Here is a 26,935-nt window from a genome sequence, read left to right as displayed (position 1 = left end):
ATATCAAGAGGTATGTCTAAATAAACCCTTTATTATCCATACCATTCTTTCTAACAAGCTTAACCGCCAAATAGAAGTAATGCACAGAGAACTCAAGACCTCATGTAATCTCAGCCACCTGCCTTTCGATTCCTGAAATCCAACAAAACCATAATTTCCCAAATCTGAAGTTTCCTCATTCGCTCTATAAACAGATCATCATCATCTCCTCTACAACAAAACTCTAACCCTAATCTCTTCATTCGTTTCTTCGTCTCTGCATCTCTCACTCGTTAAAATCGAGTGATTTTCAATGGAACTCACAATTTCTAGTCTCTTCGAAAACCATATTTCTCGTCTTCGTGTTTTTCCTGATCATCTGAATTTTCGATCGTGTTTTTGGGGTTCCAGAACTGTAAATTTGAAGGAAACTGTAAGTTTTTCTCTGTGTTGGAGTGATTCTTCGAATGGAGCTAGTTTTCGAACAAGGTCTTCTGTTTTCGCGGCGGATTCGATCTTAGAAGAAGAGAATTACGGTTCTTTGATGACAGAGGGCAAGGTTTCTGCGACTCCTGTTTATAAACGAACGCCTTCAAACAGAGACCTGCGAACTCCTCATAGCGGGTAAATGAGTCTAACGGTCTGTTTGGATCCTCAATTTTATGCCGTGACGTTTTTTTTTTAAAAAGATTTTTTTGTTGGTACGAAAATTGCGATCCAAGCAGGTCTTAAGTGTTCAATGTTTGAGCTTAAACGAGCTTTCAGTAGCTATTACTTTGTAAATTATGTGATTTTAGGAGGTTTTTGGTTCTTGTTTCAGCTACCACTTCGATGGAAGTACGCGGAAATTTTTTGAGGGTTGGTATTTCAAAGTTTCAATTCCAGAACAGAGGCAGAGCTTCTGTTTTATGTATTCAATAGAGAATCCTGCCTTCAGAAAGAGACTGAACATGCTGGAACAGGTGATACATGGGCCTCGGTTTACTGGGGTCGGTGCTCAAATTCTTGGTGCAGATGACAAGTACATTTGCCAATTTTCTGAAGAATCTCAGAATTTTTGGGGAAGTAAGTTCTCAATACTATTCTACTACCACATTGCATTTGCTTTCAAGAGGGTATTTAGTTATAAATATACTAGCTTTTGTGTATTTCACTCTTCATTAATGCAATCTGATAGGTTTAAGCTGAAAAATGATAATTTTTTTATATTTATTTTTGAGTTGATTTATTATGAGAATCAATGAGTTTGTTACATGTTTGGATCAAAATGAAATTATTACTGTGATGCAGTTATAGCCCAAAGCTCCTACATATCAAATTGATAGATCTAGATTGAGTCGGGTGTGTCTTCAGGCATTCATCAACAATTGGTTTGAATTACTTTCTGTATTATGTCATTGAATCTTTCGGTAAATGTGGTGTGTACTAGACATACTTATTCCTCTTTTCAGGCATACTAAACATTCTATTGGGAGATCTGTAAACCATAATTAGGCTATGGATTACAGGAGAAAATGTAGTTGAATGGGACAGCAGGCGGGTTACACGTTCCACTGTGCCGAGATGTGAGGTGCAGGTGGTGATGATCACCCCGGGGTATGCGCTAGCGCCCTTGACGGGCACTCCAGGACCCGCCAACGCTCGTGAAAACCCGGGTCGGTCGGTCCTCCATTCATCCGACCGGAGGTGTGGATAACGAGGCCACCTTCACAACCTTCTCCCTTCTGTCCCTATTAAGTAGTAAGGTAGGGCGGTTCGCTTGAGTTGCTCAACCGCCCCGCCTTTTGCCCGGTGCTCATGACGCGCTACGGCACCTCCACCGTGCCGGGGGACCAAGCAGGGCATAGCTAGCGGCATAGGAGCCGACTTGGCAACAGTTGCTTTGTGCTACACCGGAGTGATCCTTTTCTGATGTATTTTTGTTTTGGGTTTTGCTCTTAGTTGATGGTAGATTTTTTTTTTCTTGAACAATTCAAGCTAGAATTCCACCACTATCCATGTTATTTGTTGGAACACTTTTTTATACTACAAGGCAGTTGTGCTATTTTATAGGAAAGGATGCAAATGCTTAAATGGAATTTTTCTGCTATTATAAAAATGCAAATTTTTTCGTAATCTTATAAGATCATTTATTTATTTGTTTTTTTTTTCTCTTTCACTTCAGCTCAAAGAGATTTAAGATTTTAATCTCTCATATTTGTCAAATCACTTTATTTGATCATTTACTGATGGTTAGGTAGGCATGAGCTAATGTTGGGGAACACCTTTACAGCAGGGAAAGATTTGCCGCCTCCAACTAGGGAGGTTCATCCGCAGGTCAATACATTATTTTATTTTTTTTGGATCCTTACCATTTAGCATGCAAAAATCATTTATTTATTTTCCATCTGTTCCTTAAACCTTTGTGATCGTGTGCAATTATCATTGTAGCTTGCTTGGGTAACATATATGTGACAGATTAGGGAGTGACGTGGATGTGTTTGATATGTTGCAATTTGTCATTAGTTTGGAGCTTTCACAAGTATCTCTTCAAGTTACCATCTTCAAGTATATCCTTTTTGGGAGATTAAAGTAATATTGACTTTGGTTCAAAACTATTAAGGAAAAGAAAAATCTTAAGTGGCATTCATGTGTCAAGACAGCAAACATCCAGACAAGGACAATGTGGCCCATAGCAAACATCCATTTTTGACATAGAGAAAGCACAATATGCTTCATGCATATATTCCCTTTTGTCGTTGTCTGTTTCTCTCTCATATACACATTGGCATTCATCATCGCAAAGCCTTATCCCAAATTGGTTAAACGAATCATTTCCCTCTATTTCTCTCATGATTATCGGGATTGTTTTTGGTTGGAGAAAACTGTCTGTAGTGCTGATTTACTATAGAGACGATATTATATACTCTTAAAATCATTTTTCTCATTACAAATAGCCTACTTCTAGACTGCTTACTGAAACATTTGTAGTGGGACCCCTAACCATGGAATTACATTTTGTGTGATTCTATGTCAAAAAATTGAGGAGCACCTGATGCGAGTTGGATCTTGAATAAGTTCCTATGAAGAAAGTAATATAAAATTTGGCAACTCCAACCCTCCGTTGTGTTTTCATGTGTCATCCAGAGCACTAGGATGTTTCATATATAAAGTATCGCCCTTTTCTTTCTTTTCTTTTGCCCCTTCTTTGGAAACAGAAACTACATTCTATTCTCAAAAATTTCCAACTACCATGTCTGCATAAAGCAGGGGAAAAGCACAAATAGGCAACTTCCAAACGTTCTAATGCTAGCCTAGTTCCAATTTTGATGTGCATCTAAACAAGAAACTAAATAAATCATTAACAGAGCCTTTAAAATAAACGATTTTATTCTCAACTATTCTATTTTTATGATGTCATCCTGGCCCCTACTTTTTTACCAAAGCATGGGATCTTTCATTATGGAGAACATGATTTGGTGCTCTTTGGTTGTACTGTAATTTGATTTTCTACTTTTAGCAGTGCTCCTCTGGTGGGCACATAATACGATTCGTCAACCTGTAACCATTGCTGCATGAAAGCCTCATGTGGTCCACCTATGACTCATAATACAATAATGATTTGCAGCATATAGCAATTGCTGCTACATTTCAGTTGCTAGATGCCTGCATTGCTGCAACGAAAGACATGCTGATTGGACTTCTGATTTTTTTTTTTAATTTGCTAATCTTGTCACTTCTGATTTCATGTCATAGAATTTTTCAGCATGTCCGCATCACCCCATGAAAAGATCATGGCATTCTCCACTCCCCCTTCCCCAAATGATAGCCGATAAGCATGAAAATCAAAATCTTGCGAGTTTTTTTGTGTTTTCTGTCAAAAAGTTGTCAATCAATTTCTTTCAAGGTTTTGAAAATCTTGCAAGACATTATCACTTATATTCTTTTTCACATAAACATTATATGTCATTGATGCTAACATTTACTAGGTTGTTATACCATTGTCTGGGCTTATTTTTGACAGGAATTTCGTAATCGAGTGGTTGAAGGATTCCAAGTTAGCCCACTTTGGCATCAAGGGTTCATTCAAGATGATGGGAGGTATGCCATCAGGATCTAAGTCATCTATAATTTGCAGAAAACGGATATGGTCAATATATTTGTTTTACTTTTCAATGCAAGAAGTAAGGTTTCTTTTAGATAGCTAAATAATGTTAATAATTGAATGGAGGAACATGATTTAGACAGAATTGGACGTAGGAGTAGGATTCGTTCTGCCTAACCCAACTTATGATGATAAGATCAATATAATGGATTTCCAATCTTGCTTGTACTTTGGGTTGCAAATTTATTTAATGAGTTCTGTCTTGGATCATATCTAAAACTAATATGTGTAGTCTTTCTTTGAATTCAATTTAATTCGATGAATGTTAGTAAGTTGTATTCTTCACAACCAGTGAGTCATGAAGAATAGGAATTGGAACACAATTGGTTGGATGAACAATTAGGTGATTTAGTGCAAGGGGCAAAATATATAGTGGGACTCACCATGGAGATTTTCATGTGACAGGGGAAAGGACCATTCACATGAGGCAATAATGGACAAGATAAATGGTGGTCTTCCTGCAAAAGGCCATCAAGGGGTGCCGAATCTATGGCCGGAGCAAGAGGATGCGACAAATCATCTCAGTAGCTTGTAATAGAAACCCTAAGGCTACTACTTGAATAAAAATAAAATTAATTGAAGCTGTAGAAATCTAGGTTAATGGAGAAGAGGAAAGAAGAAGAAGAAAAATAGAAGAGAAGAGATCATGGAGAGAGGCTTCCTCTCTCCCTATTTAAATTAATTTGGTCAAAAGATCAATATACCCTTTTTACAATAATATGAATTCTAACACTCCCCCTCAAGCTGGAGCATACAAATCAAACATACCCAGCTTGTTACAAAACTTACAAAATAATCATATCACCAATCTGATTATCTGACCTTAAGTACGAAGTAGAAATCTGATTACTCATAACCAAGTCTCTAATGAAATGACAATCCACTTCAATATGCTTAGTCTTCTAATGAAACATTGGATTATTGGAGATGAAGATACCAATTTGGTTATCACAGAACATATGCATAAGTGTAGGCATAGAAAACCCCATCTCTCGAAGCAATGACCCAATCCATATCATTTCAACTACAGTATGAGCCATAGCTCTATACTCGGCCTTAACACTAAAATGAGCTACTACAGTTTGCTTCTTACTCCAAGTAACCAAATTCCTTATACAAAGGTACAGTATCCCAAGGTAGATCTCCTGTCAGTACGATTACTAGCCCAATCTGCATCTGAAAAACCTATAACTGTCAATTCTTTAGATGGTTTATACAATAGCCCATTGCCTGGTGCATTCTTGAGATATCTTAGAATCTTGATCACAGTGTCCTAGTGTGACTGGTGTGGAGCATGCATAAACTAGTTCACAACACCTACTGCTAAGGTAATATCTGGTCTAGTCACTGTGAGATAAATGAGCTTACCAACTAAGCGTCTATCTTCTAGGGTCATCAAATAGCTCTCCCTGTTCACCATCAAGCTTGATAGAACTGTCCATATGAGTATCCACAGGCCTAGAACCAAGCATACCAGTCCCAAACAACAAATCCAACACATATTTTCTCTGAGAGAGATTAATCCCAGATTTAGATCTGGCCACCTCAATACCGAAGTACCCCCCAAATCCTTAATATGAAAATGCGCAAGATAAATTTTCAACTTAGCTATCCCTGCAGAGTTACTACCAGAAATGATTATGCCATCAACATACACAATAAACACTATAATTCCATGTACTGTCTTCTGAATGAAAACTGAGTGATCAGAAAATGATCTCTGGAAACCATAATCCAACACCATAGAGTTGAACTTGTCAAACCAAGCTCTAGGAGATTGTTTTAGTCCATAAATGGACTTCTTCAGTCCGCATACCAATTTTGACTTCTCAGGAACTACATATCCTGGGGGTTGGTCCATATAAACTTCTTGCAAATTTCCATGAAGAAATGCATTTTTGATATCTAATTGATGAAGAGGCTAATCACAACATGTAGTCACATATAATAATATCCTCATTGAGTTGAGGTGAGCTACTGGGGAAAAAGTTTCCACGTAATCAATTCCATAAGTTTGAGTGTAGCCTTTAGCTACTAACCTTGCTTTTAGCCTTTCAATCGACCCATCTGGGAGATATTTGATGGCATAGACCCATCTACAGCCCACGGTTCTCTTACTAGGAGGTAGAGATGCAGGCTCCCATGTCTGACTATCCTATAATACCCTCATCTCATCATCCATAGCCAACTTCCAACTAAATGAAACTAATGCATCTGCATAAGATGGAGGAATAGAAACAAAGGACAATGATAAGGCAAAGGACTTCATTGTGAATGAGATATGATGAAAAGACACAACATTACTTATATGATGTTTAGTGCATCCTTGAATACCTGTTCTGTGAGCAATTGGCTAGTCTAAATTAGCTGGTCTTGGAGCCTCAAGACTAGAAGACATTGGATGTGGGCTTGGTATCCCTGTTGTTGCTTTTCTCATATTGTTTCGTCGATTAACTTGCAACAGTGTCGGAAAATCATCTATAAATGAAGGAATAACTGGAATAGAGATAGATTGAAGAAGCTTCCTAATGTGAAACGCAACCGATGATGAGAATTACTACAATTTTATTTTTCCGGTGGTGAAATCTTCCCATTCAAGGAGAATTGATGGTGACATCAAATCTTAAAGGGTAGATTTTAGTTTTTTATTTAGATATCTGTTTTAGAGTTTTATTTTAATGTTTAGGATGAGTATTTGAGGTTATTTTCATGTTTTATTAGCCTATGGTGTTAGTATAAGTGTTTAGGAACAATTTGATTACTTTATATTGATTTGTTAATGGGTTTTCATAGGCTGAAAATTCAAGGAAAATAAAATTACTGGATTGAGACATAGATGATATTTCTATTTTTGTTTTATTTGAGTTGTTTAAAGTTTATTTACAACCATTGGATCTCTTTATTTTAATTGGGTGGTTGAGATTAGATTTAGGGTTTACAGAACATTATAAATACTTGCTTCTTGCTGTAATTTTCTTCAATGATGAATAAAATTGAGATTGATGCTTTGATATTCCCATTAATGATGTGGTGTGAGGCCATTTTGGAGTGAGTCCAATATATCTTTCTTCTTCTAATTTTTATTATTTTCTTGATTTTCTTGAATTCTTAATTCTTGAAATCCCTTTCTTGATTCTTGAAACATACAAACCCCATTTTGTTTTACCCTTTAATCCTTCCCCACTTTCTTACCTCATTAATCGCCTAAACCAAATCTACCTTATACCTAAATACCCTGAATCCTTTTTTTTTCCAAAATCAAATTCCATTTTCTTATCTCTCTTATTGTCGCCCAAATCCTTAACCCAATACCCAACCAAATTTTCCTAAACCCTTATTTTGCAAAAATCAAATTTTATTTTCTTATCTCCCTCATTGTCCTGCATCACTTCATTCAAATGATGTTTTTTTCATTGGATGCTATACCTTCTTAAAGAAACTCAATTTTATTTATCAAAGGCTTTGCAGAAGTCTACCTTCATTAATATGCTTCCTACTTCTTTCTGATTATAAACATGTTTGAAGTCTTGAGTAATATTCTTCAATGTGATCTTCCTGTTGAAAACTCACTTGGTCATAAACATCAAGCTTTGGAATCAGACATATGACACTCCCATAAAAATGCTTTAAAAAATTATCATATAGAAGATTACAAAGGCTACCAGGTGAAATTACTTTTAACCTATGTAAAAAGGATACTGTCAAGAGTTCGAGGTGCCTTACATGGCTCCTTTGAGAAGGCCAAAATGCTCACATGCTTGCACACATATATTATAACAAATATTTTAATTATATTTAACCCATATTTTAGATAAGAATAAATAAAGAAATATATGAAAGTAAAAGAAAATATTTCTATACACCTTAACTTTATAGAAATAGGTTTCTACTGTCAAACCATGGTTGTGTTTGACAACTTAATGACGGAAGGTGTGGAATATGGATTGCACCAACCCTCTTTTACAATTAAATATTTATTACAGAAAATGATTATAATAAAGAGTGACAGTACCTTATGTATTGGGATAGGTGTCGGTTGGTGCCCTAGTACCAATGCCTGTCCGACATGGAGAAAATCCTAAACTTGCTGTCCCCTTATTACATGGCTTTGCAGTGATACAACCTAGCTTGTGGATTTGAATGTGGAGGTTCCTTACCTTGAGGATTTGGCTTATCTTTTTCCCTTGTGAACCATTTGAATCATGGCCTAGCTTAAGCTTCACCAAAATATGCAAATTCATGTAAAAATAAATATTGGTATTGGCTGCATTTATTTTGATCTGGCTTGGCTTTGAATGATAGATCGACTTACACGAAGACTGTAAAGACTGCACGTTGGGAGTACAGTACCCGTCCTGTTTATGGCTGGGGTGATGTTAAATCCAAACAGAAATCCACAGCAGGCTGGCTTGCAGCTTTTCCTGTATTTGAACCCCATTGGCAAATATGCATGGCTGGTGGACTGTCTACAGGTATGAGCCAAATTCCTTGTTTCTGCCCCTGTACATGATTAAATTGATTTGGTAACTAGCTGCATTGTTCTCTAGCATGTGAGATTGGTTAAGTTTTGGTTGGATCTGAATATTGTTCACTGGAGTAGGTTGTTTTTATTATTTTCAAATCAACAACCATTTAAAACTTCTCTACGTATAATTCTGTTGCTGGAGCATTTGTTCATTAAAAAAATAAATAAATAACATAAGTAATGCCTCTCCCTCAAGTACATGCAATTTGCATGGATTGCCTATTAGATGCATGTGTAAGAAAGACTCCTAGTCAGAAAAAGATATGGAAGGAAATTCAGAAATCTTTTAAAAGTGCTAATTGTTGATGATCTTAAAGCCATGTTTGTTTTGGATGTCCAAATAATGATTAACTGAAGAGGGATATTTATGCGAGACTTAAGAGATGTTTCACAGAACAACTTAGGTTTCTCACTGTAAGAACAGAATCAGTTGGATTTTATGAATATTTGACAATTCTTAGTAGGACCTCATATACACAAAATTATCAAATTAGTGGCCTGGACACTTAATCTAATGTCTATTTTCACAATCCTGCACGGAAAAATGCGTCAAACGTTTGAACTGTCTACCTAAAGTTTTATTGAGACTGGTACAAACAGCCTATGCTACTGGTGAATATTCTCTCAGTGAATAAATCTCATTTCAATTATGTTCTAAGCTTTGTGTGGAACTTTACCTTCTTGAACAAATGCTATTTTCAAAACAAGCTGTAGCAAATTGCTTATTTTATACAGGATAACATGTCTTTCGTCCAGTGCTGATATTTGATTTTGAAGCTGAAAGCCTAAAATTGTGACTTGTGTACGTTGTAATCCATAAACTATCTCAGGCTCTGAATTTGGATTCCAGGTTGGATAGAATGGGATGGAGAACGGTTTGATTTTGAAAATGCGCCTTCTTACTCTGAAAAGAATTGGGGTGGAGCCTTCCCCAAAAAATGGTTCTGGGTAATATATGTTTCCTTTACATGCTGCCAGCATATGTAGTTGGACTAATTTTATTGGTTTACCACGGGCTTTACTCGGAGCCTCACAAGAACTAACACAAAATTCTCCGAGTTTTCCAAAATATTGAAAAACTTCACCGAATAAGGAACTTGGCAGAATTTGGAACTAGGTGAGTGCAGCTCCATCTAGGCTCGCTAGGAAAACTGTGTGGAGGAAAGCATTTTTCCCTTCCTCCAGGGCCATCACTTATCTAAAGTGGTACAAATGCTCCATTGGGTCTGTTGCCCTTTTGTATTGGTTAAACTTTGGATTAACTTACGTTCGGGGCATTTATTCTACTATCATAGCCATTGTGAATGGAGAATCCTTCATATCATGGACTGCAAGGCAAGGTAGGTGCTCAACTGTCTTGCCTTTGTTGAGTTTCCGGTGGTCAGGATAGCTTCAGATTCTTCTCGGTGATTTCTTAAGAAGACATTGAGTTATTCCTAACCAATGAACTCTGTAGAGGTAAAATCTCAAATGCCGTCGATTCCTCGAGATTTACCCTTAACAATCGATTTCCATTGTTTTTAATATATACGAACGATAAAAAATCACATAGAAAAATAATCAAAGAAAAGGGAAAAAGAGAGAGAAGACAAAATGCAAGATTTTTTCATGGGATTCGTCCCAAAATCGGACTGCGTCCCCAGGCTCTGAAGAGCCATTCCACTATTCTTGAAGCCATTACAAGATTTATAAAAAAACCTAGCCTCCTATGTTTTTTTCCTCCTCCCAAGAGTCCTTTTCTTTTACATAGTAGCTCTTCTCCTTATATAGATACAAAAGATGAAACTAAACCTTAATGGAATGAATCAATCTCCCCCCAATCAAGGGATTCTCAATCAACTATTCAAATCTAATTCAAAATATATCAATTGAAGCCTCGAGATACACGTTAAATCGTCCATGTGACCAATATTCGCCTTATTTACGTCACGTTTCTAATATCGATTTTACCCTCTACAAACCCTATGCCCAAAGCATGGTAGCCATTCGTTCCAACCTATCCTTTGGAGCCGTCATCGTTTGAGCTTCCCTTAGTGGTTGAGGATTTGGGGTGACCTCGGCTAGAAGAGCAGACCTGAAAGGTTCTCTGTTGATGGATTCTGAGTGGACCTCAGACCGACAGTAGGCCGAGGTTTGATGTTCTCACATACCTAGATGGATCACAAGGTGACAGATGGATGACAAATTAGGGTTTGAAAAACTTTGGCCCCACAAATCACATTAGTAGGGAGTTAGTTTCGTGGTATATCGCATATATTTTTTTGTCTATTCAAGCCCCTATTGACAATATAAATTTCCTTGTTCCAAATTCACTGATTGATGACTCTTCTGATGTTGAACAATTTGAACTTTGTCATTATCCTTGTATTTATTGAGAGAATAAATGGTTGGTAAATTATTCCAGGTTCAATGCAATGTTTTCCAAGGTTCTGATGGAGAAGTTGCTTTGACGGCAGCTGGTGGTTTGAGGGAACTTCCTGGATTGAACACTTACGAAAATCCTGCATTGGTACACCATCTATCGTGTTTGCTTTATCAATGTCTTTCCTTTTTTGGCTCCATCGATTTTATTTTATTTTTTGACTAGTTAGTTGGCTCCAAATTTTCATCTGCTTACAATTAATTATGTCACTCCCTATAATGCAACAGAGATGGGGGTTAGCATTTAGTTAGTAAAAACGATTTGAGAAGTTAATTTTGTGTTTTGGGTCTAAGGTAGTTTATTTGGTTTTACGAATAGGTTGTTTCCTGAAAATTTCTCTTATGGTTGTTGGAAATGGTAATAATATGGGAAAGAGCAATTTATAACGCTGTAAAGCTTAAATCACTGCAGTGTTCATACTCTCTCTAAAAGAGGATTCTCTTCTCCATTACGTTCACTTTTATATGATTCGTCAAGTTCAGGATGTTTTGGGTTGCTTATTGTAGCTGATGTTTTTATTTATCAATGAGATATTTACTATGAAGCGTTCATGCAGGTTGGAGTTCACTATGGTGGAAAGTTCTATGAATTTGTTCCTTGGAATGGTGTCGTTAATTGGGAAATCGCTCCATGGGGTTACTGGTACATGTCTGCAGAGAACGAAACACATAAGGTGATTGTATATTTTTAATTCTATTTTTGTCAAATCATCTGAATCTACATGTGCTATTAACTCTTCTTTAGTCATCTTTCGTTTACCATAATCTGGATAAGTGGGGCCAATTTACTAAAAGAAGTACAAGCCGATCCTATGCAAAATCTATCAAATGAACTTGGCTGTGCCTTTCTTTTTGAGATGACGGCACTTTATCCGTCTTTCCAAAAATTAAGTAATTTATTTTGAGGCTGTATGAGGGAATTCATTTTTGACGAGCAGGTGGAATTAGAAGCAACTACAAAGGATCCAGGCACTGCACTGCGGGCTCCTACAATGGAATCTGGGCTTTCTCAAGCATGCAGAGATACTTGTTATGGTGAGCTAAGGCTAAAACTGTGGGAAAAAAGATTCGATGGGAGCAATGGAAAGGTATGCTATCATTCCTCTCCGTTTAAATGTAACATCCATCTCATTTTTTATTTTATTTTTTCAATTTAGATCATAGAAAAGCCAATCTGTTATAATTCAAGAGCACTAAACAGGCTCAGTTCAATTTTTTTCTGGCACGTGTATGATTAACACCTAATGTACTTCCTTAACCCTGTTCACAATTCTTTACCAGAAGCACAATTTCTAACACCTATCGTGTGGGTGTCAATACGTATTGTGATTCTTGGGATGATACCTAAAATTTTATTTACAAGTGAGCTGACTATCTCCCTGTCATAGTTTGATCTGAAGCTCTTTTGGTGCCACCATGCTGTTCTAACGGCTTATTTAACCGTGTCAAAAAATATTCAACCTTTCCAAACTAGGCCATATCATCAAAGATGTGTTTTCAGTGGCATTTCTCATTTATAACATTTAAATTTGGTTATTTCAGTAGTTTCTCATACAGTTCTAGTTGAGGCTCCATTTCTGGTTTGATGGCTACTTGTGTTTCTGAACATTCTTAGACTGGATGAATGACTCCAAATCATACTGTGCTTCATGTATTGTTCGGTGTTTGTTAGTTCTGGTTATAATACTTCCATCCTGAATCTCTTGTAGATTGTACTGGATGTTACAAGTGATATGGCAGCATTGGAAGTCGGTGGAGGGCCATGGTTCAACACATGGAAAGGAACGACCTCTTCACCAGAGCTAGTCAACCGAGCGCTCAATGTTCCAGTTGACATGGAGGGACTTTTCGGTTTGGTTCCAATCTTTAAACCCCCTGGGCTTTAATCAATTGGGTAACACGTGCTCCTTAATTTGTTGGGGTGAGTTTTTACTCTCTTTTTTTTCTTCTCTTTACAAGTGGTAGAGTGAACTGGAATGGCCCAAGTTAATCCTAATCACAATATGGGTCTTGCCAACTCTTTTAAACTACAGGAAGAGAACATTAGATTTCAGTACTCTCAATACTGAGCTTTCATTAACAATTAGAAAATAAAATTTCTTCTGCTATTTGTTTGGTTCTCGGTTTTTTTTATTTTTTTTTTTTCTGAAACCCACTCAAATGTAAGGCCTGAATGAAATTAGAAAACCCTACATGATTATTAAAGACTAAAGAGAGTAGGCGCCTACACTGAAGATGCCGGTGAGTGTAACTTTGGTTTAACCATCAACAATCCTTTTCCACTATTAAGTGCAGGAGGAACCAGCCCTACTCTATGGTGCAATTAGGGTAACAACAAAACACACGTTTTGTCACCAATTTATTCACGGTATGTCAAATGTAGAACACGAATGCTCTCATTTATTGATTTGCACGGAACGAGACCTTCATAATGGAAAGAGGATTGTAGTAGTACTATAACTTCATGTCCTTTGGGCTTGTAAACATAAAATGATGACTTGTTTTCCGGAGGACGATGAAGGTCTACATTGATGACATGATGGTTGGCAGTACAGAGAAAAAACATCACTTTGGCTGATTAAACTGCCACATTTTCATACTGCTGTAGCTTGAAGCCAACATGGACCATATGATATGCGGGCCCTCTTATCGACAGCTGATTTGAAAACTAATATAGATGATAGCCTTGTTGAACGGCTTCCATGTTGAGATCAAAAGACAACAGCAAACTGTAGTTTCATCTTTTCGAGCAGAAATCACATATTGGTTTGGACCTTGGACAAGCAGATCTGGTGCAGTACGTGATAACGGACTAGATTTCAACTGAAGATACGAAATTTTGATGTCAAACGTACGACTGTCAATGGGCCAGGCTGGACTACAAATGTCCCAATTCAAATTGGGCCTCACAGGACGAAAGACCTCAACCCAAGAAAAAAGACCATCTAGCCTCATTAGTAGATTAGCATAATCAAATACCCTCAAAATAACTCTCTCGTGCTACAACTACTTCGGTAAAATTCTCTACCTGATCTTCAACCTTAAGATTATATCTATTTTATAAGGCTTAAAATGGGTTGGATTTTATCCGAAATTCAAGTGATGCGAATCCAATTTTTAATGGATTTGATTTTTTTCAAGCATATCTGAATTAAAATATGGGTCAATGTCCCTTGACCCAAGTCGGATTTGGACTAAAATCAAAAATCTGGATATGATTATGGATACACATATTCGGCTGAACCCAACCCGTTTTAAATCCTACTATTTTAACCTTCAAACCTAAGATATGGAAATTCTTTTTTGCCAATGAATAAATATGGTGAGATTGAAAATGAGATACACTAGATTAAAAATAATTTATCATAGAGATTGAAGAAAACAGATTAGATTTTTGAAATAAAAAATCGGAGGTCAAAGATGAGGGCATTTATGTCATTTAATTAATTTATAAGAGAAGACCATGGTCAAGAAGGGGCAATGCCACCCACTTCACAAAATCACCAAAGGGTATTTTCGGTACAAAATCCAATTTTCAAAGTGTATTTATTACATTTTAATGTGTGCCCTTAGGACACGTTAAGTCGATCGTAATATTTTGTACGATAAGTCGGGATCAAATACGGTGTCCTATTCCTAATATTATATTGGACCGCTGGCTATATGACACGCATGACACGCTTGAGTTGGAGTTTAAAAACGCCTTGGGCTTTTAACCAAGCCGTCCACGCAGCCAGATATGGTTTCAACTTTCAAGTACATTGACAAGTCATCACCTAACAAGGTGGATGTAGTCGACATCTAACCTACCTTACGTGAGTCCAAATATTCTCTTGTTGTTTTTTCCACATCTAACCTACCTTACGTGAGTCCAAATATTCTCTTGTTTGAGTTCATACCTACGTGGCCTAATTTGTCGGTTAAAATTTGGATTCACAATTCATCACAGTTTGAAGGGATAAGTAGAATGATTTATTTATTAATCCACACTTAGGTATCTTTGGACATATATATAATTCAAGCATGCAAACTATAAAAATAATTATAATGATAAAATAAGTAATATATAACAATTCATGTGGTAAGAAAGATGATGGGACATATAATTGAACTAGAGTTTGCCAATAATTATGATAAGGACATTTATCTTTAAAATTAAAAAAAAGTAAAGGATAAAATATAATAAAATTAAAAGGGTATTATTAAAAAAAATGGGAAAAGAGAAAAAATATTAAAATTAAAGGAATATATGTATAAATACATGGCCCCCTCAAAAAGTACTACATGCAACTAGTCGAGTCGAGGGTTAATCAGACCATAGATTGTGGCCCAAGGAATTCATTACTTCGTGGGATTTTGCCCTTAACCTACTCTTCCTGAGTAACTTATCAAGGCTCAACTTGCCACTAGTCAATTCATTGGAGTTAAAATTGAAAAAATATATATTATTGAAAGATGGGATAAAATCGATATTTTTTTTTTCAAAAATGGAGAGAAGAGGAAAGACGATAAAATGGGATTGTGTGGATCTCATTCTTTTAATTTAATCTTTATACCCACAAATCTAATTAGAGTGGAATCTACCGTTGTGTTTTATTATATAAATTTCTAAAAAATATACTTTATAACTTATTAATTTGATTAGTTGAATTCAATAAAAAAAATTGGATGAATGATAATAGTTGGAAAAATAATTTAATCTATGTATTAACTTACATTTTTCTAATTGAAAATTATTATTAGGCAAATTTAACCTTTTTTTTATTATTATTATAAAAAGGAAAAATTATTAGGAAACAAATCTACCAAATTATTAACAAAAAAGAGACAAATTCTATGAATTTATCAAATTACCCCCTAAAAAAGCACCAATTGAAGTGGCGGCCTATTTCAAATAACGTGAGAAATGCAACTTGACCTGAAAAAGTCACTTCTATTTGCGTTTTTTCACTTTATTTTAAATTAAAAAATTAACTAAAAAAGAACTCTCAATATATATATATATGATTAGGATCTATCTATGCACATATCTACTCATATATCCACAATGTATTTTTTCCTATGTGAGCTAAAAAATTTTGATTGAGCAAAAATCAGCTAATTCTAAAACTTTTAACCTCATATTTATGAGTTGAAGAATTGTCGACCATCCATTTTTTATAAATCACTTTGGACGAGGTTAAAAATTTCGGATTGAGCTGATTTTTGATGAGGATGATCTCCTCATCATAGAGATCATCCTCACCAAATCAGCTCAATCCAAAACTTTTAACCACTAGGACAAAACACGTTGTATATATATATATATAGACATACGTAAAAACAATGATTTTTCAAAATATGGGTTAGAGGTTTTGGATTGAGCTGATTTTTTTACGAAGATGGTTACTATGATGAGAATATCATCCTCACAAAAAATCAGTTCAATTTGAAACTTCTAAATCCATCAAAAGTGATTTACAAATTATAAATAAAAAATTGACGATCCACATTCTAAATCACTTTTAATGGGGTTAGAAGTTTTGGATGATCTTCCCATCATAGAGATCATCCTCACAAAAAATCAGCTCAATCAAAAACTTCTAACCCATATTTTGAAAATTTATTAATGTTACATTGTTTTTACATATGTTTTTTCATATGTCCTTATATATATATATATATATATATATATATATATATATTGAATAAAAAAGATAATTAAATAAAAAATTTAATTAATGTTTTTTAATTATTAAATACAAATAATAATATATGAGAAAAAAAAAACCTCCCATTCCTCATGCCTTTACCAATATTTAGCAATTTTTTTGTACATCCTCTATCCTTTATGTCCTTAAAACAAAACTACTATTTTTTTTTTTTTTTACTTTTATATGTATTTTAGATTTTTTGACAAAAAAATAATAATAATTAAAATTAAAAAACTAACACTACCTCTTATTCGCACGTCTCTACATTTAAACTTAACTAGAGGGTTACATGTACAAAATTACATTTATCAATAAGTCTTATTTGTAAATTTTTTTGTTAAATGATAAATTATAATTTTGAATACTAGGAAATGTGTAGTTGCAAATTTTTGTTTTGTTTTGATTTTTGATCAAAATGATCTTGATTATATTAAATGTAATGTTAAAATGGGAGTAGTTTTAGATTCCATATTTTGGTGTCGACCAACTTCAACTCCCCATTCTCTCAATATAATAGTAAAAATATAATCAAGGTCATTTCGATAAAAAATGAAGAAAATTACAATCTAACGAACCTATAATCACATGGCTTAGTTTTTGTAATTATAAAATAGATAAACACTCTCCTTACCTAAGATTTTAAGTCTTAATAAGGGTCATTTTGCTAGTATGCATTACCCAACGGGCAATCCAACACCACAAGGTTCTGAAAATGGATGATTATTGAATTTTCATGGAGCTCCCAAATTTTAAATTACAATTCAACAGTAAAATATCATATATATATATATATATATATATTTGAAATTTTATATTTCTAAGTTCATAAAATCTTGTCATCTACAACTTTGTGGGATCGGATCATGTTTTTGGATGTCACAAGGTGAGGTCAATAACCCTTAGTAAGAGCTGAAATTAGTAAGATTAGATTCTATCAAAAGTCGTGATAAACATACACAATTTGTAATAGGCAAAGGCACAAAACCATAACACTTTTTCTTAGGGATACACAAGAAAAAAAAACTACGATTTTGTCCTCTTATCATGTCAACCACGTATAAATTATGTATGTCGACGCATGATTTTATCATTATACCTTTATAAAATATCCTATCATCATATATTCATGTTTGTTGGTTGAGTGTTGATTTTGTATCTCAACTTGACAGGACAACTCAAAAACTCAATTGATGTATACCTTTCAAGAATTGTAGATTTTTTCCCTTTGGATACAAAACCATAAATATTTTATGGGGATGTGAAAAATGTATAGTTCTTGCTGGATACATGTCAATTGACTTTTTGACTCACCTTGTCAGGCTGAGCTAAAAATTGTTACACATTTTTTGTGTCAAATTGGAGAGTTGACAAATGTCATTTTCATTGGTATTTTTCTGATATCCCAACAACCATTTGACATAAGGTATGAATGACATTTGCAATAGAGAGAAAATTTCTCTCTTGCTTGTACTTCCTTTACTCACAAATTTATTTTTTAAGATTTCAAATCTTAGAAGGAATCAGTTGGCTTGCATTGATTATCACATTCACGGTCACACAACCTTCTAAATTTTCAAAATATTCATAAAATATATATATAAGATAGCATTCTGTAGACAACGTTTTATCCTAAATGACAAAATAATTTTAGAATGAATTAATTTTTTGTGAGAATGATTTCTATGATGAGTAGATCATCCTCACAAAAATCTATAGATTCTAAGACTTTTAACCCTATCAAAAGTGATTACAAACTAACAATCAAAATGAATAGTCTATGATTTTTTAACATGTAAATTAAGACTAGTAATTTCAGAATGGGTTAATTTTTTGCAAAGATGATCCTCTCACCAAAGAGATCATCCTCACAAAAAATCAATTAATTATGAACTTTTTACCCATATAAGATAAAATATGTTGTTTAGAACGTTGTTTATGGATCCCGACCCATATATATAAATTATTTTTTGAGCTAGATCCGAGGTGTTGAATATGGGCGGTTATCGAGCACCTAAATTTAATACTGTTCTATTAAGATTTTTTAATAATTTTTTCTTATAAATTAAAAACATTTTTTTTAGTGACACGTGGCTAGAGAAAAGGTGCTTAGTAACCCACCACGGTTTGCTTCGAAACAAAGTTTTGTCAGTCGTGGAAACGTGTGGCTGTGATGGTAGTATGGCAGTCAATTTTGAAAAACTTTCAATCACGCGTTGAAAAAAATAAAATAAAACACATATTTATTATTTAATATTTTCCGGATGTATGATAAGAACCACTGTTACATCACGTGGGCCCCGTAGTACTCTTATGTGGACCATTAGTCGCTCCACCACCACCCCCACTTTGTAAAGAAAAGTCTCCACGTAGACTTCAATGTAAAACGTCTTTATCAAAGTTTTCTGATAATTACTTAAATGACCCTCACGGGACTTCTTTCTATAAATAGTCCCTAAGTTTTGGGGGGTCTTTTAATAATCAATTTAATAAATTTTTCTTAATAATTCAGACTTCATCTCTTATGTTTCTCACGATTGAATATCCTAATCGTTTGAACTCATAGTTTTCATCTCAAAAATTGAATTTTTTATATCTCAATTGAATTCCAGAGACTCCATTTCGTTGGAAAGAATTTAAGAAGAAAGAAAAAATTATTTTTAAGGATTTTTTTTTTTTACTTTTCTTCTCTTAATTTTTGGATGAAAATAAATCAAAAGTAAATTTTTTTTGGGTTGAAATCATCTAAACAAGTCATTATTTGAATAAAAAATTAAAAAATGTGTGAGTTTTACCAATGTCGACTTCACCATTTTTAAAATAAAAAATTGTGAACTCAATAGTACTAAATAGTGATGAGTTCGACAGTAAAAATTGAGAAATCAATAATAAATACAAGCATCATGTTTGACAATAAATAAAAGTGGTGAATTCGATAGTAAATAGTAGTGAGTTCGACAATAAATAAAAAAGTTTCGAGTTCGATAATAAATAAAAAATGGTGAACTTAGCAGTAAATAAAAAAGCGATGAATTCACCAATAATGAGGCATCATTTAGAAAATAAAATTTTATTACCAAACTATCGTAAAAAATTTAGGGATTATAGAAAGAAGTCTCTCCATAAGGGTCCTTTAAATAATTTTTCCACAAAAATATTCCAAAATTTCAAAGTAGATCTGTGAGCTTAGGGGACCCATTTTATTGTCCCGTATTCAAAACCAAACTCTGAATTTGGTTGGTTGCATCTTTTGTAATTGTAATGTGTTCACATTGGAGTGATCACACGTGAACATTGGAAATAAACCTCCTTCACTTGTATCAATCAACCTGTCCCCACACGTTCTTAACTCTTTCGGAAGGAGTCGGACTTTGCTGCGGGACTCGCGCTTCAAAATTTTGTCGATAGACACTCTTTTTTACTGACACGTGGCAGTCATATTTACAAAACTGATGATATGTTCATTTATCTTCTAAATAATTGAAAATTACTTAAAAACCCTTGATGTTTCTTTTTTAAAAAGCATCTACAAGACAATACCTTTTACCTATACTCATAAATGGACTTTTTGAGTATAATTGGTTGCAATTATGGGTGTCCATGTGACATGCACTTTAATCATACTACCCATAAATTATTTAATAATTTTTTCCTCAGTCCCTTGATTTGTGTTGGATTGAATTTTCTATATTATAAATGATGAATAAATAACTAATTTTTTTAACTTTATTTTCTATATCCATTGATGAGATTGAAATTTACTTTTACTAAACAATAGGTATTCATTCCATCTTTAGCAAAAATGTTAGATTTATGAAATTCAAATCTTAGAAAGTTAACCCATTTGTGAAATTAATTTTTATAACCTAGTTATAATAGAAGTTTGATGATTTTTATATGTTGGAAACGTATAAACTTAACGTACATTTACAACTCATTTTCAACCAACACAGAACTGAAGTAATGAAGACACGAAAAAAAAAATGAAACCATCACACTTCCGTACGTTTTAAAACATCATTAAGATATTATTGTTTGGAAAGTAGGAAAAAAATAATAATAATAAAACCTAAGGAACGAGGGTACTTGAAATCTTACAATTGAGGGAAAGTAGAAAATGATGATTTAATAGAACTACGTGGGGATATTCCACTATTTAACTCTCTTTCTTGAGATATAGTGACATATGAGAGAGCTCTAAAGAACTCTAACTAGGCCATGGTGAAAAGAGAAATATGTTCTCTCTTTTGTTTGATTTGTTTTGGGTGAAAGGAAGGATGAGTTTACAAATAAAGAAAGAGTTAAACTGAAATGTTGAAGATAATGGTATTTTAGTCCATTCATATAAATTATTGTAGTTTTTCGGCATATTTTACGTATTAAAAAAAAGTGGCCCGATTTTACAAATATGTTAAACCTAAGAAATTATTTGGTAAAGTTAAAATAAAATCAAAATTTCACAATTAATCATGGTTTTAAATCTAGTCTGAGATCAAGATGACGTATTGGAATTATCTCGGTATCGTCCAAGAACGGGACAGATAGACAAGGCGGCTCACATGTGCAAAATTTCGCAAGAGGAATGAGATGACTCAAATGATATTTTATAAATCTAGGAGTAAAACTCATTCGTGTCAGTTAGGATTGTTATTTATTTTAATTAAAATAATTAGTTTTTAAAATTTACGTATTTATTATCTAAATAAAATATGTTTTTATGATTAAACATCTTCTAATTTACATTATTTTATATAAAAAAATATAATTATTTTAATATAAATAAATAATTATAAAACGAATTAAATGATTTATCTAGTCTGATTTGAGTTGACTCGTCCGAGTTCAAAACCATGCAGTTAATTCACCATCACTAACCCAAACAAAGTCGCACACTGCAACCACCTAAAGACAGGACCACATGCCCGTACCACGCGGCTATGTTCACACGTTATATGACAACCATTTTTTTAATTTTAATTATAAATAGGATTCCAACATATCTTCTTCAACCTTTATCTTCCTTCCAATTAAACAACTAGAAGAAAATCTCAATCTCTCCTCTACTTCTTACTTCTCTTTCTGTTCTTAGAGTTCTGAAAGAGAAGAAAAGAAAAGAAAAGAAGAATGGATCAGATAGATGCAGAGGAGAAGATGGTGACTTCTTCACCTTCAAAGCTTGTTAAGGGTGGTCTTAGAACTATGCCCTTCATCATAGGTAAATCCATTGTACAATCTTTTAAAAAAGAAAAAAAAAAAAAAAATCTATTTGGGTTACTTTTTTTGTAAAGAATTATCTATTAATTCTTTGATTTTTAATCTTTGTTTATAGCTAACGAATCATTCGAAAAGATTTCGAGTTATGGGTTACTTCCCAATATGATATTCTACCTCATCACTGGTTACAAAATGAGTATTGCTGATGGGCAAAATGTTTTGTCATTGTGGTCTGCTGTCACCAATTCCATTCCCATTTTGGGTGCTTTTATCTCTGATTCTTACTTGGGTAGATTTCGAGTGATCGCTTTGGGATCAATATTTAGTTGTGTTGTAAGTTAAATCTCTCTCTCTCTTTAATTTTCCCCACATTAATTCATCAATAACTTCAATAGCAATTCAATCTTGACTTGTAATTTTCTTGATAATATATAGGGTGTGACTTTACTATGGTTAACAGCCATGATTCCAAGTGCCAAGCCTCCTATGGGTGAGTCCCCGACGCCGGGCCAACTCACTATGTTGTTGTGTGCTTTTGGATTAATGTCAATAGGTGCTGGTGGGATCAGGCCATGTTCTATAGCATTTGGTGCAGATCAATTGGACAGGAAAGATAATCCAAATAATCAGAGAGTTATACAGAGTTACTTCAGCTGGTATTACGCTTCCATCGGAGTATCGACAATTATTGCATTAACACTCATCGTTTACATTCAAGATAAATTAGGATGGAAATTGGGTTTTGGAATTCCAGCAATTCTCATGTTAGTAGCTGCTGTTATGTTCTTCTTGGGTTCTCCTTTGTATGTCAAAGTGAAGGCTGATAAGAGCTTATTTACTGGACTTGCTCAAGTGATTGTGGTAACAGTTAAAAATAGGTCTCTTGCTTATCCTTCTGATGGTCACTATCATTGCTCCAAGGACTCCAACCTTATCTCTCCATCCAAAAAATTGAGGTATCATCATCATCATCATCATCATCATAACCATCATCATCATCATTATGGGCCCACTAAAATAATACTAAGTAGCACTATCCCCACATCTTCTACTCTTGGGCTAGACTTTGGTGGACCTACTCAATAGTTCAGAATTATTGGTGATTTTCTAATTATTGGGTTTGAGTGATTTCTAGATAAATCTTGGAAGGGTGAATTACTATTTCTTGAGCTGAAAATGAGTTATTAATGATTCCAGCTTACTGTTCATTTTAATTACCCAAACGTGAACAATCAAGTTTTTGTTTTAAAAAAAATCAGAACAAAGTGACTATTTCACAGGTTTAAAATGAAATTGTCACTTTAAACCTGCAAAATAGTCACTTTAAAAACCTCCGAATTCGTTATCATTCATGTTTTGGTAATTTAAATGAGTAAATTCATCAAAAGTTGATCACTTTTCTGTAAATATCTCATCTTTGAATCCATATTCTATGATAAGATGCTTAAGAAGCTATAAAAGCACGTTGATCATGATGATTTCTAGTGTGTAGGTCTACTAAGTGGTGTTTTAATTATATTAGGAGTGTCAATTTTGGTCAAAGCAAATTGGGTGTTTGGTTGACTGTTGCCACAACAGTTGACCAATTCTTCACATATTGTGTTCTTGGGACTTCTCTTTTGTAGGAGTCTAAAACAATTTAATAGATTGAATGGTTATGATCATCAAAACCAGCATCAATCCCACCCACACATCAATGGGTGGGTGCTCTTTTGAATCAATGTAAGTCATTTTTCTCGTATCATTTGATGCTCTATTCATCTATCTCGAACTCGATCCAAATAGTCCAAGAAAATCCCGAAATATTAAATATTTTGAATTAATATTTCATTACAATTTCTTGGAAAAACCAAGACCTCTTGATTAATACATCTCTCGAGGCATTTTCTCAATCTCGAGGGATCGGTGACTCAAACCAAGACTTCTTGATCAACATATACATTTTTTGCTTTATAAATATTGCTATTTATATTTTGAACTTAAAAGAATGGTTGATCAAATACATTATTATTGATTTTTATTGTGTAGGTTTCTAAACAAAGCTTGCATAATTAGAGACCCTCAAAGAGACTTAAACCCTGATGGCTCAGTTTCAAAACCATGGAATCTCTGCACAATTGAACAAGTAGAATCATTAAAAACATTGGTTAGAATCCTCCCTATTTGGTCCACAGGCATCATAATCTACATGAGCCTAACACAAGGCACTCTTTCAACAATCCAAGCAAGCGTCATGGATAGGCGAATAATATCTGACTTCAAAATCCCAGCAGGAAGCTTTAGTGTGTTCACAATCATCACTCTGACGATATGGGTTGCCTTCTATGATCGAGTAATGATCCCTTTACTTGCTAAGTACACAGGACGACCACGTGGGCTTAGTAACGAAACGCGAATGGGGATTGGATTGGTTCTAGCGTGTTGTGCCCTAGTGGTGTCGGCTATAATAGAGAATATTAGAAGAAGAAAAGCAATCCATGAAGGGTTGGGGGACAACGCTCATGGTGTAGTAAGCATGTCTGCTTTGTGGTTAGTGCCACAGTATTGCATTGGTGGCCTAGCTGAGGGTTTCAATGCAGTTGGGCAAATTGAATTCTACTACTCTCAGCTTCCAAAGAACATGGCTAGCCTTGCAATGGCTCTATTTTCTCTAGGAAACGCATTTTCGGGCTTGTTTGGGAGTATATTTATAGAGACTGTGGATCGAGTTACGAAACGTGGAGGGAAGGTGAGCTGGGCTGATACTAATCCAAACAAGGGTCACTACGATTATTGTTATTGGCTTCTTGCCGTCTTGTGTTTCGTCAATTTTCTGTATTTCTTAGTTTGTTGTTGGTTTTATGGGCCTTCCGACGAGGAAATAATTAGGGTGGCGACCGAGGAAGAAGTTGGGGAAAGAGGACAAGTCTCGAGGTAACTAATAAGCAAAAATGGTGGATTATATATGTTTATTACGATGAGCAGCTTAGCCATGCCCCGTATTATTATTAGAACAACCGTTGATATAAGCTATAGTGCATGTATTTGAAATGTGTCTTGAGGATTTTTTTTATTGCTCTTCATTAATTTAGACAAATTTGAAGAGGGTTTCAAATATTTTTTTGTCGATGATTTGTTCTTTTGATAGATAATACAATTTCATTAAAGGAGAACAAAAGAAAATGACAACGAAGCTCCAATGGAGGTCAAAGAAACCTACTAAAGGAGAGGCAAAATTCAAAAGGGCAACAAACCATTCAGTCAACAAGCCTTGATCCAAAAATAAACCAGCCTCTACTAGGGATATTTCACCACGGTAAGTTGGTGCATAGATATCTATTCATCATGTCTATGAATAGGAGTAAAATCTATAAACATTCATCAATGGCACAGCTCTATGAAATCATTACTCTATCTAATTGAATTCTCTTTATCTATAAACATTTAATATATTATTTTTCATCCTTAAATTTTAGAGTTTGGTGGGATTAACTAGCAATCCATTTTCAGAACCTTAAAAAAATTATTTCTTTTATCCAAGGGCTTGTTTGATTTTAAAGAACATATTTCCTACCAAATCATTTGCCAGGTAAATCATTTTCTTCCATTTGAGCACAACATAGAAAATTTCACAGAAATTTTTGTTTTTGTTAGAATAAATATAAAAAAATCACAATAAAATCATTTTTTTTGTGAAAAATTTGAACTATTACACCACAATTTCTTCAATTATTTATCACGTCCCAATTAAAGATTAAAACGCATTCTTTAAACATTACAAATGTTTGGTTCAAATTATAATCTCAACAGTATAATACTCGTTCAAACAATTTTAACAGTTGTTTACAATTATGATTAGGCTCCTATAAAATCCTAAACAAAAAAATATAAATAATAATCTAGCAAGAAACTCTAAATAGATAATAATTTAGAAAGAAACGAACCTCATATGATTAGGGTTTGGACTTTCGCGGATAAAGCCCGTGATCTAGACAAAATCAAGTGATCTACATATTAAGTGTTGGGCCCTATACCCAAATAAATGAGTTCGGCCCACCAATAATACATAGAATCTTCAAAATAGCAAGAGTATAGTTGAAAAAGTAATTGGACTTAAGCCTATAAATATCAAAGTCTCCCTCATTTGGGAGGGACTTGAATCACTTTCTCTTATAAGACAAAAGTTCTCCTTCTAAAGAAGAAGAAATTCACAAACCCTCATCCAGAGACGAAGCAAAGTTCTTCAAAAGACTCAACTCCGATTAAATATAAGATCAAGCCTAAATCCTTCTCCGAAAATCAATAAATCATTTTAGCTAATAAAGCACGAAATACTAAGAGAAGAAATTCACACAAAATCTTTACAAAAGATCAAGCATCAAAAGTAGTCATCTACACATCAAAAGTTGCTTTCTCAGTTGATCACACGCGAAACTCGAAAAGAAGAAAGTTACACGTACGTCACCATCTTTACTTTTGTATTTGATTGTTAATTAGAAAAAAAATACTGAGATCTATATATCTACTTTTTATCAAATCAAAAAAATCATTTACAATCTTATTTCACGAATCTCAAGGTAGATTGTGAAATTTGTTATCAACAAACCTATTAGCTATGTATTGATCATGATTTTGATCATATTTAAAAAAATAAAAACTTTATTTTTTCTTTTTAAGCTTGATCAAATAGATTGAAAATGGACTGCTACTAAACTCCAACACTCCAATGATGGGATTTTGGTCTCTATATCACATGGCACTCTCTCAACTGTCAATCCAAACTACAGGGAATTGCAAGAAAAAAAAGTACCACAAAGGATCTCGGCCGTAATTTTAAAACTCGTTTTGGCATCTCGGCTCGTCCATAAAAGTGACCAAGTCATCTCGAATAAGATATCCGATTTATTTGAGTTGTCTCGAACAAGATTTAAGGACTAAAAAAGCTTAGAATTAGAACAAATCATGTCTTTGAGATAACTTGTC

At 34.1% G+C, this 26,935-nt stretch overlaps 2 protein-coding genes across 2 annotated transcripts in view; both read left to right on the top strand.

Annotated features, from left to right (window-relative positions):
- Nucleotides 1-25,032, top strand: part of LOC147397204 (protein NRT1/ PTR FAMILY 1.2-like) — a 41,793-nt gene extending 16,761 nt beyond the window's left edge. The window contains exons 2-5 of the mRNA XM_086452734.1: nucleotides 21,868-21,974; nucleotides 22,089-22,306; nucleotides 22,409-22,929; nucleotides 24,002-25,032. Coding sequence (XP_086308860.1) covers nucleotides 21,884-21,974; nucleotides 22,089-22,306; nucleotides 22,409-22,929; nucleotides 24,002-24,890 — 1,719 coding nt within the window. The 5' untranslated portion in view covers nucleotides 21,868-21,883 and the 3' untranslated portion in view covers nucleotides 24,891-25,032. The remainder of the gene's footprint in view (nucleotides 1-21,867; nucleotides 21,975-22,088; nucleotides 22,307-22,408; nucleotides 22,930-24,001) is intronic.
- VTE1 (tocopherol cyclase, chloroplast / vitamin E deficient 1 (VTE1) / sucrose export defective 1 (SXD1)) lies at nucleotides 58-13,177 on the top strand. Its single transcript, XM_086452732.1, has 10 exons — nucleotides 58-603; nucleotides 800-1,044; nucleotides 2,216-2,295; nucleotides 3,983-4,059; nucleotides 8,426-8,595; nucleotides 9,499-9,596; nucleotides 11,053-11,157; nucleotides 11,627-11,743; nucleotides 12,008-12,157; nucleotides 12,779-13,177. Exons 1-10 carry the CDS (start codon nucleotides 293-295, stop codon nucleotides 12,953-12,955), a joined length of 1,530 nt encoding a protein of 509 aa, XP_086308858.1. The 5' UTR covers nucleotides 58-292; the 3' UTR covers nucleotides 12,956-13,177.
- Nucleotides 25,033-26,935: the final 1,903 nt, after the last annotated feature.

Source organism: Akebia trifoliata, chromosome 8, assembly GCF_017979445.1.
Source record: "Akebia trifoliata isolate Shusen 1 chromosome 8, ASM1797944v1, whole genome shotgun sequence".
NCBI lineage: Eukaryota > Viridiplantae > Streptophyta > Magnoliopsida > Ranunculales > Lardizabalaceae > Akebia > Akebia trifoliata.
The sequence above is the reverse complement of the archived record's forward strand: the minus strand, read 5'-3'. Positions and strand labels throughout refer to the sequence as shown.